At 42.5% G+C, this 12,282-nt stretch overlaps 1 protein-coding gene across 6 annotated transcripts in view; it reads left to right on the forward strand.

Annotated features, from left to right (window-relative positions):
• The window catches only part of ATP2C1 (ATPase secretory pathway Ca2+ transporting 1), a 64,143-nt gene that overhangs the window by 12,630 nt on the left and 39,231 nt on the right, over positions 1 to 12,282 (forward strand). For 2 of the 6 annotated variants that reach the window (XM_061464480.1, XM_061464479.1), the window contains exons 1-2: positions 2,903 to 3,128; positions 3,573 to 3,723. The exons of 2 other annotated variants lie outside the window; for them this stretch is intronic. Coding sequence is in view for 2 of the 4 variants with exons in the window: in XM_061464479.1 (XP_061320463.1) it covers positions 3,718 to 3,723 (6 nt within the window). In the remaining 2 variants the exon portion in view is untranslated. 2 more of the 6 variants (XM_061464483.1, XM_061464481.1) reach the window with 2 other exon arrangements.

The raw sequence follows: 12,282 nt of genomic DNA on the forward strand, positions 1-12,282 counted from the left end.
ACTCTTCTTGATGCAGAAGATTAGGATCGTGTTATGTGGCATTTAAACCTGACAACACACCAAGAGAAGGAGAACACCTGGGGCTGGGGGCTGCTTAAGCTGACATTGAGCACTCATGAAACTTTGTCCTCCTAAATACAAACCTAGTATCAGCAGGTTGACTTGCTTTTTTAGGTTTTTTTTTTCCAGGTCTCTGAACTAGAAAAGAGAAAACTGGTGATCTAACAACATCCAGTCTTTTTTCCCCAAATACCCATCACTATTGCATATCCTTTCAACTACTGTTTATGTGAAGTCCAGAGATGGTTTCCCCTTGCACATTTGAATTTGTGTATGTTCTTCTAATTCACGTATGTATTTTTACTGCAGTTATTCTCTTGTGGCTAGACAGGTTTGCTCATTGGCTATTTATTCAGAGGAGCATTTAACTGCAAGGTTTTTTTACAAGATTAAAAAAGGTAAACCAAATCCTGTTCTAACAGGACTATTCCCCACAACCAGGGAAGCTGTGAATGCTCCATCCCTGGCGGTGTTCAAGGCCAGGCTGGACAGAGCCTTGGGTGGCATGGTTTAGTGTGAGGTGTCCCTGCCCATGGCAGGGGGTTGGAACTGGATGATCTTCAGGTGCTTTCCAACCCAAACTGTTCTATGATTCTAATTTGTGAGTACAGCTGGCTACAACTGGTTCCTGTAAGCAAAGCCCTTTTCTTTAATTTCAGACTTCATCTCCACAGTCATATTCTAATAATGTTCCTTTGGTTTGCCAAATAATGCCTTTGCCACACTCTTTAACGAGGCTTCCTGAAGATACTAATGCTGTCCTCATACACTCTTGTGTATCAAGCTCACATTAAGGTCGGGATTTTTTAAGCAGCAATATTTAACAGCAGATGGAGATAAAATACTTTGAGCATTGTTTATTAAACAGCTACTGTTTGTAGGTGTAGAGTATGGCAGAAGCAGCAATATGATCTTCAGGGATGGATACAGTCCTGGTATAATGCAGAAGAGGCACTTCCCAGCTGCCTGGCAGCATTCCAGCTGTGTATGATTGGTGTAAAGAGATCAAGCTCCAGAGATGAAGATTTTTCAGCTGTCACTATACAGTAGGGCTTGCTTTTGACTTTTTTCTCCTCTTTTAAGACACATGAACACAGGATGTCTCTTAGCAGGCAGACTTCATCACAGATATTGAGACCTTAATGGGTCTAGTTGCGAATAAGTTAACAGTGTTCAAGAACACCCAATTTTCTCCCCAAAACTCTTCACAAGTAAAGTAGTTCAGATATTCTATGGATGTAAACAGTGTTAGGGCCTACAGCCTTTGTGGTTTTGTCTTCATGAAAATATTGACGTAACTTTTTCATCTTTAATAGTAACATCTGATATTGAAAGCAAGAGCTACCTGTTTTTAACAGAATAACTGTTTTCTGCATCAGTTTTGTGTTGAAGTTGAGGCATCATAACTAGCCTCACAATAGCTCAACACGGTTCTTGGCTTCCCTTACAAACAAGTTAACGTAAGCAGTGTCTTGGGGAAAAGTCATTGCTCCAGTGACAGTGCTACCTGCTTGGAGTGGGGTATTTCAAAGAGTAACCATGGAGATATTCAAGTAACAAGGCAACTATATAGGACAGGTCAGAAACCGTGCATAAAGCATCCTCAAAACAATTAACCTGCTTGTTGTCATCTTATTTTCCTGAATGCAAATATCTGCTTTAAAGCAGCACTTGGAACTCTGCTTTATGTCTCAAAACATACTGACAAATCTATATTATTCTAGCACTCAAGCAGATTTATCTTCAAGAGCTTCAAAAGAAGCAAGTATGCTCTTTAACTTTACCTTGTTTAGCAGAGGGATTCAAGAGCCATGCTATTATGGGTTGGGAGATTCCATTAAAATGCTTCAAATTTAGTTCCGTCAAATGCTTCTTATGAACTGGTTTCTGCTGCTGCTTAAGGAAAGCAAAGCCAAGGCAATGTCAGTGTAATTGTACTTCTCGGACCATGTTGTCATGCTTCTTTAGACATAGGGTGTAAAGCCTACAATTAGCATGTCACCATTACATTTTGACCTTGGAAGTCAAAAGGCATTTTATCCTTGCTCCTGTATCATACCTTAAATGTAACATTTATTATCTCAGTGGAAACCACTTTTATTTAAAGACTTCCCCAGCATCAGAGCTCAGCACTGCACCTGTAGTTTCAAATAACATTCCTTTGGTGGCTAGCTAAACACAATGGAATTGGTAAAGCATTTTTTTCCACCCCAATACCTAACTAGTGAGATGAGCGGTTGGATTGGTAGCTAAAAAGGGGTTTCAAAAGTAGCCACTTTCGGTGTTTAAGAGTTTGTATTGAGTCGGGGTTCTGTTTTTGGCTGACATTTGAAAGAATATAACTTGATGGTGAAACGAGTGTGGCTGTATTGTAAACCCAGCAACTACTCTGCACGTTCCACGCTCGTTCCATTCCATCCATGCACAGCTCCGCAGACAGGCAGCACGGCGGCCCTGCAGCAGCAGGTCTTAGGGCACTGCTCCCCCACGGCCGGCGCCATGGGCCCACTCTTGCCTCCAGTCCCAGCGCAGAGGCCGGCAGGGCCGAGGGCACGGCCCGGGCGGGTCCGCTTGGGGTGAGCGGACGTAAAGCCCGCCAAGGTAACTGCTCACACCGCTTAACGGCCGGGGTAACCGGGAGGGAGGGGAGGAGACCTCCGCGGTGCCTGGGGCGTTTAAACGCTGGGGTCCCGAGCTGGGGATAAAGGACAGGGCACAGGGAGCTGCCTCCCGCCCTCCGCTGTGGGGAGAAGGGAGCATTGGGGCGCAGGTGATGGTGGCGGTGGAGGGCTGACGGTGGCGGCGCCGTCTGCCCGCCCGCCCGCCCTTCCTTCCGCTGCCGTGCCCCGCCCCGTCCGCTGCCTCTCCCGCCGCCCGCGGAAGTGAGCGGAGCGGGATGCGGCCGTGCCGCCGGCTCTGTCGCCGCCGTCGTCGTGGTCCCGAGCCACGGAGGTGAGCGGCGAGGCGGCAGGGCCGAGGCAGCGGCTACAGAGCTGCTGCTTGCGCCTCTCCCCCCCCCTTCACACCTCCGCCAGCGCCCTGCTTCCCGCGGCGGCCTGCGCCATAGGGTGAGCGGGCGGGGCCGGGGCGGCTGCTGAGGGAGCCGCGGGGCGGGGGTCGCCGAGCCGCCGCTTTCCTCGCTGCTCCGCTTCGGCCGGGCGCTGAGGGGAGGCGGCGCGGGCAGGGCGCGGGGGGCAGCGGTGTTACTTGGGGTGAGCGTTTATTTTTAGGTGCGGGGCGTTCGTTCCGTGCGGAGCCCCTCCCCGGGCGGGACGAGGCTGTTGGGGGGAGGCGGCGGCAGTGCTCTGTGTTGCTGTAGATGCCGGGCAACTAATCCTAATCCTTGGTGGCTGCTGACAGCTCTGCGGGCTCCATGGATGCGTGCGGCTGCTCCGCGCTGGCGTGTGTGGAAAGGCGGTGCAGACTCACGGGGTTCGGCTGCTGCGGGGCTGTTATTTTTAGTTTCTGGTCTTTTTGTTTTTCCTCTCCTAGCGCAGATGTTTCCCTTGCAGATGTTGCTGCAGGTGGGGGCGAAGGGAGCAGTGTGATTGCCTGGGATCTTGGGGCATCTCTGTCTTCACCTTTCAGCTCCCGCTCCAGTGCTGCTGTTGCTAAAGACTTTTGTAACTATCGACTCAAGTCGGCTTTCGATGGAAAATGAAGGTAAAGGTCTCATCAGAGTCACTGAGGATTTGTGCATGCAATTTGGTGACAGTTCCTACTGGTGCGTGTGTATGTTTTACTGTTCCAGGGGGCTGCAGGGTTGCTGTCCTGTGTTAATCTCGTGGTAGGAGTTTTGCTCTGCGCTTTGTGGTTTAAGACTTGTAGGACCATTGCTTTTCTTCATTTGTGCTGCTGCTTGTCGAGATAATAGTCAGTTTTGCTCTGTCCTGGCAGATACGCAGCATATCCTTGTGTGTTCTAGCGCTCTGTGGGTTTGGAATAGACATACTCTATTTAGACGGGCTTCTGAGCTTGGTATTTGCTTAGATTGTATGGTTTTACTGAGTTTTATCTTTCAGGGTGAAATTGGGAAGTGTTGTGTTTTGTACTGAAATATTTTTGTGCTTATTTTGTGTTCTTAAAAATTACTTTACTTCGCTCTCTTGGGCACTATTTAATTAACAAGGGGCGCTGAAATTTTGAGTTCTACTGCGTGTAAGATCTGGTATGAAGTTGTAAGCTCTCCTATGCTTTCATCTTCCTGTCTAGTTTGGAAATTACTTAATCCTGGGAATTGTTTCACTTTTTCCATGTTGGTCTTCAGTTTATACTCTGGAAACCTTGAAAGCCCCTTTGCATTGGTGATAGTGACTGTGAGCTTAATTCCTCCTCCCCCCATTCTGTTTTCACTCTTGGTGTCAAAAATCGGTGAAATGTATTATTCGTTAATACACATAATGCATATAAGAAGAAAACCTGTTGATTCTCCCCACTCCCTTTGTGTCATCAGTATTCTTTGAAGATATTGGATGGATTTTTCTAGGTGGCAGCTGGATTTCCTCTTCTGTAGGTTGTTATGTGAAACCTAAAAGCTCCTTTTCCTCTTACCCCATTCTGGAGAGAGTTGCTTTTCTAATAGTTTGACTTGAATGAAGAACTGGATTGAGTGTGCCTGGTAGACTAACTAAAGTATTTTCTATGGGTGGATATTGTTCCATTCTGAAATATGGCTGTCTTCCATGACTAGAAGTGATGGTGAAGTCCGGCCTATGTTGAAAACTGGTTGGGTTATCATAATCTGGCATATCAAAACTCTTTTTCTTAATGTTAAAATAACATTAGAACTTTCTTAATTCTGTTGATCGTGTCTTTCAACTGAATATTTGTGATCAAGAACATGAAACTCTTAGATAGAGGGAAGTTTGGAGTGTGGGGGAGCCTCTCTAGAAGATTGATCTTTGTTTTGAGAGGTTAGATAGCTGATAGAAGTAGTTTTAGTGCCTTTGCATTTCAGTCACTGTATTGCAAGTAAAAGGTTTTTGAATGGGCAGCACTGGGGGTGAGGGAAGGAAAGTGGATAGAGCACCATTGAATAGAATCATAGAATGGTTTGGGTTGGAAAGGACCTCAAGATCACCCAGTTCCAACCCCCTTCCATGGGCAGGGACACCTCACACTAGAGCATGTTGCCCAAGGCTCTGTCCAACCTGGCCTTGAACACTGAATAAAAATACAGTGGAGGGGAAGTAGCTGTCTGACACTCGTGTGCTAAAGCCAAAATGGCAAGAAGGCTTTTAATGCCTTTTAGTTCTATTACCAAATAAATAGTGTATCAGAGATGTAGTTTATAATTAACTGCATGCATGATGGTATAGCCCCTTCTGATTTTTCTGAATGCTGGCAGCACAAAGATGTCATTTCTTCAGTTTCTTACAGGATAAATAAATTATGTTTAAAAATTAGTAATATTTGTATGATGAAAGTAACCAAAAATACTTCTTAAAAGATGGTCAGACACATATTTCAAAGGTAGAATTAAATGCTGTGGTTTATTGGGGCTTTCAAAACAGAGGAGGCTCCTGGGGGTAGGAGAAAAGTTAAACTTCAGTATCATTAAAAAGACTTAATTCTCTTACCATTTGTATTACTTCTCCACTCTTTCCACTCCCCCACCCCCCTATCTCATAATTCAGTCTCCAGACAGGCACATATATTTACAACAGTCTGTCTGTTTTGGTGTTCTTGGTATTTCTGAGCAATTTGGGGTTTTCTTTTAGCCTTTTGACATTCGGAGACAGCCAGACACTACCAGCTTTCATATTAGAACTTTCCATCACTCTTGAGAGGATGAATGTATCTTCGTCAAGAGACGGGTGAAGAATCTGTGTCATCTTGTAGAGTACAGATTGCAGTTAGAATATCTTTAAACTTTTTTGCTTTGTTTTGCAAGTTTGTGTTTGAAAAAGCTCTTTGGTTTGGGTGTTGAGCAAGAGGTGGCAGTTGTTTTCTCCTCCCCCAACCCCTTATTTAGATGAATATTCAAGATTGGGAAGTGATGTTTGGAAAACTGATGTTTCCCTGTGTTGATTCAGTATTCGTAAGGAATATTGTATGTTTACTCTAAGCTAATGAATCGTTTGTCCCAAGACTTTGTGGTTCCTGTCTCTTGTGTTGAGATGTTTAAACTTCCGCAAAAAAATCATGTATCTTATGGTAATGGGGAAGAGAAAATTTCTCATCATAGGAAGACTTCTGCTGACCTCAGTAAAGCTATGACTTAGAGGAACAATGTTTGTGTTTCTGTTTGGAAAGGTAGAAATTTAGAATCATAGAATAGAATCATAGAATCATAGAATAGTTAGGGTTGGAAAGGACCTTAAGATCATCTAGTTTCAACCCCCTGCTGTGGGCAGGGACACCTTACGGTAAATCATATCACCCAAGGCCTCATCCAGCCTCGTCTTGAACACCGCCAGGGATGGAGCATTCACACCTCCCTGGGCAACCCATTCCAGTGCCTCAGCACCCTAACAGGAAAGAATTTCCTTCTTATATCCAATTTGTGACTTCTTTCCACAAGCAGAGCTTTCTCTTGATCTGTAGGAAGTTAAGAGGACTTGTATAGACAAACCATAACTGTGAGTGCAAACTGGGCTCTGTAGTTTTTGGATCTCTCCACTAATGCCCTTGGGCCATTTTAACAAATCTTCAGTAATTGTAGTCTGAGGTTGTTTTCTTCCTTTTTTCAGGTGATCTTTTGGGTCATGACAGGCTCTTTGTTCTAACGAGGATTGTCTTGTAGAAGGCTGCCTTTTTGTAGAAAAATAAAGAATACGGTCTAGGTTACATCAACTTTGAGCTTCTCTGCTCTGAGGGCAGACTATGGTTACAAATACAACTTGTTAAATAGGAGTACTATTTGTTACCAAGGCCTTCTATAGCATTTGTTTTCAGATCATTAAGTGTTTAATAGAAGAGGTCAGAGTAACATTTTCCCACCCATAAACCAAAAGAGATCTTCCAAATATCATGTAGCAGGTTGGTACAGAAACTCAGCCCAGACTTACTTTAAGTAATAAAAACATGACATGATGATTCTGAAACCATCCTTAACCTTCATTGTTTTGAGTCCTAGTTCATTTCAGCTAATCTTCAAAGACAACTTCAGCCTCTAGTCTGTCAGTAGTAATTTCAAGATAATTTTGACAACTGGGTACGTAGTGATTTATAAGTCAAGATTTCCTTTTTCTATGAAAAAGAGGCTTTAATACTTCACATAATCCTGAGGTGACAAATGAGTAGTTTTTGTTTGTCATGTGCTTGAAGAGCAATTGAGTTTTCCTAATGAATTTCATGGGTGTTTTTCTTAAATGGTGAAAATGGGCTTAGTTCCTAAATTTAACAGATTGAAGATCAGTGAATAGATTTTCTTGTCTGGGAACAGTGAGTTTAGCACCCTGGGCTGGCTCATCATGGATTAGCCAGCTGTAAATACTGACAAAGGGGTGAGTGTGGGTACATGCAGGAGACAACAGAGGGGGAAGGGATGCCTGCGGCAGCAGTGACTTGAAAGCAATTTAAAGTGTTCCAGAATGGCATCATCAGTTGTTCATGAAAGTAATATCCAAAGCAATCAGAATGAAATGTGTGATGGAAAAAAGTTAGGAAATCCAAAGTGGACTGACTTGGTGTTATCACAGCAGTTTATGTACCTTTTACAGGTAGAGGATTTCTTAATAAACTAATAGGTGAAACAAGAATTTTGATACTCCTTGAGTACTGTTTCTTACCTATCTGTGGCTTGCAGAAAATTAATTAGAACCCAATACCTTTCACTTATGCAAAAAGGTCGCATCTGCATCTCTTCTGTTTAACTTGGAGGATAAGGTGAGAAACTTTAAGTGGAGGGTCTTCAGTAAAGACCAGCTCTAGTAGATACCTTCCTGTCTTTTAGCAGTGCTTTGATAACTTAAATAACCACTAAGTTAACATAGCACTTCTCTTGCATTAGAAGCATAGATTTATTTTCTAATTGGCCAGTGTCATCTTTTAGTCTGTTTGCCTGGTTGATGGACCATTAGATGGTTCAAGACTTCGCTTTCCCCTTTTCTTCCCCAGAAAATATTTTTGCTTGCTTTTTTTTGGTGGACAGTGGCAAGTATGTGGTGATCTTGGGATGCTCTTCTATAGGACTGAATGAAATGGTCTCATTACTGCTGCAAGAAGTTCCAGCTCTTAGCTGTGTTCCTGCTGTAGGTGTTGGCTGCCAGGCAAGTTAGCCCAGCCCTTCTTTCCCCTTGCCCCCTGTTGGACGGCTTTCTGTTGAATTAGGTAGTTGAATGGGCTCGTGAAGCATCCAGTTGATGTTGAAAGCAGTGAAGGACAAAGGAGCAAGATCTCCTTTTAGCATAAGCAGGCCATTAACTTGACTCAGTTCTTTATGTAATCATAGTTTCAGTTCAATGTAAATTCACCCATGTACTGCCACAGTGGAATTTTGCAAGAGTAAAATTAATAAGTAGATTTTGATTGAGACCTGCTTTTGAGTTGGTGAAGGAGATCAGGTGATATTTAATTGACAACAGGTGATAAAGCTGGCAATTGCAGTGTGGTTTATAGAAGCTAGAAGTAATAGATAGTGCAGAGCAGAGAAGGAAAATGAAATACAGTGCGGTATGAATTTGGGACAGGCATCTGTTTCTAGCTGTTTGTTTTGTAACCATTTTACTCTCAACAACTGGAAGGGATAAAACGGGTAGTGGGTTAGCAGATGCAGTCTAGAGAATTCGCTTACAAATACTTTAAGTGCAAAATTTTTGCAGTGCTTCTTTCTGCATACATAATTCACCAAAAAGAACCCCTTGGTGAATACAGTCTTGCTGCTTTCTTGGTACTAATGATAAGAAAGCTTACTACCAGAAGTAGAGTAATTATGCGGTGTGTTATGTTTGCATTTAAATTGGCACTGACACTAGCTTGGTCCCGAGAACTGTTGTAAACTGTAAGTTTGAGCTGTTTTTATTTTAATTGGAAATTTATTTTGTCACATTATGAAATAACTGCTTTGCTACGAGGATATCATCAATTATTGGGTCTTGGAGTTTCATTCGTTATTTTAAACAAATACATATTGATATGTTTTCTTAATACAATTATACGTCAACTAAGTCTGCGCATGTTACAGCTTCATAAGTAGTGCAGCAGAAGGTGCTAAAATTCTTTATTAGTGATTGCTGTTCAAGTGCCATCCTTAATTTTGAGAAGCTCAGCACTTCAGAATGTTACGGGACAGAAGCAGACTATTGGAGAGGAGCCAAAAGCTTAAATGTTCTCTTCTAGCGACTCTCCAGCAAGATAAATGACTGATACATAGAAGCAAAGTTCTTTTGGCCTTCAACTTCTTAAAGGCTTCATGTGAATTGGGATTTAAGCAGAGCTGTGTGCTATTTGGAGTCAAGTGAGAGGTGGCCATCAGTGCTCTCTTTCATGGATGAGGAGTTTCTCAACTGACCCAGTGCTATTATACATACACTGTGCTTTCATCAGGGCACTAGCATTGATTGGATCATTTTAGTCTGTGCTTAGGATTCTGCTCATTTTGTTTTCCTGATGAATAGGTAATGACAAATGTGAGAAATGTTCAAGCAGACATTTCCACTGTTCCAGGAGATTTTTTGAACAGGAAGAATCAAAGCTGAATGTTCTGGCCAAGCAAATACGGATTGGTTTGATGTGTTTGCAGTGCATTCTTGGTAACCCTGATGCTCACCTTTTGGCAACCAGGCTTTAGGCTGATCGTAGTACATCCTCCAAAGTATACAGAAATGCTCTAAATGGTAAATCTTTTGTAGTGATTGAATACAAAGTTTGAATGTTTGGCATTCTTGTTTCAACTGTATACTATATAAATGGGCTAAAGGAAAATGAAGTGGTGTTGGGTGGTTCTTATGATCTACAGTACTGCAGTCACACTAAAGTATCATTGTTTGTGTATATATTTTCTAGCTAGAGAGCAGGCAGTTGTCATTCACATGGCTTGCAAGATAACCATATGGTATATGCAGTGATTGCAGAAAATTGCCCAGCTTTACTGTTGTGCTGGTACCCTCAATTGAACTGTATGTTCTATTTTCCCTTCTAGTTCTTTTTAAAGATGACATAGTGGAACATCCTAAAAGTTTGTGGAGGTTGTGGAGGTATTTGGGGCTGTGGAATGTGTTTCTCAGAGAATTGTTTTCTTAGAAGCATTTAAAATAGTTCTCAAGTTTTATAGACTACTGTGGAGTTAATAAGATGGATGTTAAAGGGAGCATCTTAGTCTTTATTATGCTGCGTGAACTAGATAGAGTTGGGGATAGTTGATATTTTACAACTTTTAAGTTTGGGCAAACCTTGGAATTTAAGATGGTTGTTGCCACTGTTCAGATTTCAGCTTCTTAGTTGGTCAGAAACACAGAGGTGTTGTATACCAAGGAGTACACCTCTACCCAGTGGCTGGTTGTTGGTCATAGTGGAAGTCCTAAGCACTGGTGAAATTGCACTGGAATACAAGGCAGGTTTTTTTCAGGCTTTTGGGGCAGCTTAGCAGGTTGTTCTCATAAAGTGGGTATTTCTGTTTCTTTGGTTAATGGGTTGTGTCTGTGCCAGATTGAATCTCACCCTTTTTCTGTAAAGTCTGACAAGATAACGCACAATAGCAAGGTGCTGAAATTATGTGACCTTCCAGGATAGAAATTACTCTGCAAGTAGAACTCATTAATGCAAATTGGTATTTCTATTTCCTTCTGGCTTTTTTTAGAGACAGAACTTTTCTGTGTGCACTTCCTTTGATGTGGGGACTTCTGGTAAAACTTGAAAAATACCATTGAATAGGAACAAATCTCTTTGAATAGTAAAATACAGGGGCTGCTGCAACCATTCCCCCAGACGTGAAAAATCATCACGCTTTACCAAAGGAGTCCATTCAAATGAAGGTAGTAGACAGTGAGCTCAAAGCCTTCAGAAAATATCTCTTACCCTGAGCAAATAGTGCCTGGTAGAAAACAAGTGCCTCATTAGTCTGCAGACTTCAACCTTCTGGGGGTGGAAAGGGGCAGCTCTGTGCAGCTGCAGGGAAAATATTCTTGCTGCAAATTGCTCATGGGTGTGTTGAGTGAGTGTTTGGCACTTGTTGCTCTAAGAAAGCAGCATTATTTTCCATAAGGTTGTTTTTCAGAGTACAATGCTCTCTGACCAGGTTCTTTTAGATAATCCACGTATGGAGGGTGTAATGGTTTAATATCAAATGTGTGTATCTGAAGGACACCCTCCAGTCCTCCTTGGGCTGAGGTGAAGTTAGCCTCTTTGCAATAGCTGTAGTTAGTCACACCGTACATTATGCTCTGAGCTTCATGGGAGCATCACCCTTGCCCATCTCTTCTGGGCCTTCTGGTATAGGGGCTTATTGGTCAGTCACAGTATGAGTATTTTCCATGTCTAAATTTACAGGGGTTTGAGGCTCATTAGAGAATTTGCTAGTTGAGAATACAGGAAGTAATTGGTCTTTGTGATACAATCATGTGAGGTACGCACAACTCTGTCAGTGTGGTCTGTATAGATGAAGACTTCCTGTATGTAACTTCCAATTTTATGCACATCTTTGAAGTATAGCTAAATTTGGTCGTAAACCAAGCATAAGATGTTAAAAAATAGAATTTACTTAATGAAAGTAACTTTCTAGCTTGACTCCATTTATAGTTTGTAAACTCATTGCATTGATTTTTATTTGTTTTATTAAATCTCTATCTACCACGTTCACCTACTCTCACCTGCTTCTTCAGTTAACGTAACTGATGAATTTCTCTGGGGATTTAATTCCTGTTAAAACCTGGAGAAATTCCATGAGGAAGTTGCGTGATGGTCACAACCACATTGGGCATTGCTGGGTCTAGAATGGTCTGAGGGCTCATTGTATGCTCTTCTCTGTCTCTGCTTCTGGAATCCTTACGTGCATCTAGGGTTTGCTCCTGAATGTGAAGTTAGTCTAGGACGTACTCTAACTGTTGAGCATGCTCAGTACTTTTTTCTTTGGCTTGGCTTTTTGCTGGGTCTTGTGATCCCTTGGTCGTTGTTCTGTGGCTGGGACAAGGGAACATGCTGACTTCTAGACAAATGGGGGAGACAAAGATGGCAGAAAGAGCTAGTGAAATAGATGTTTTTGAGGACGTTGTTAGAAAGTGACTCTGGAATCACAGGCATGGTGCTGAGCAATGACCGATTTCATGGAGAGTCTGAAGATAG

Source organism: Pezoporus flaviventris, unplaced genomic scaffold, assembly GCF_033815535.1.
Source record: "Pezoporus flaviventris isolate CSIRO_AGI_PZ_B2104156 unplaced genomic scaffold, CSIRO_AGI_Pfla_v1 ptg000037l, whole genome shotgun sequence".
Taxonomy (NCBI): Eukaryota; Metazoa; Chordata; class Aves; order Psittaciformes; family Psittacidae; genus Pezoporus; species Pezoporus flaviventris.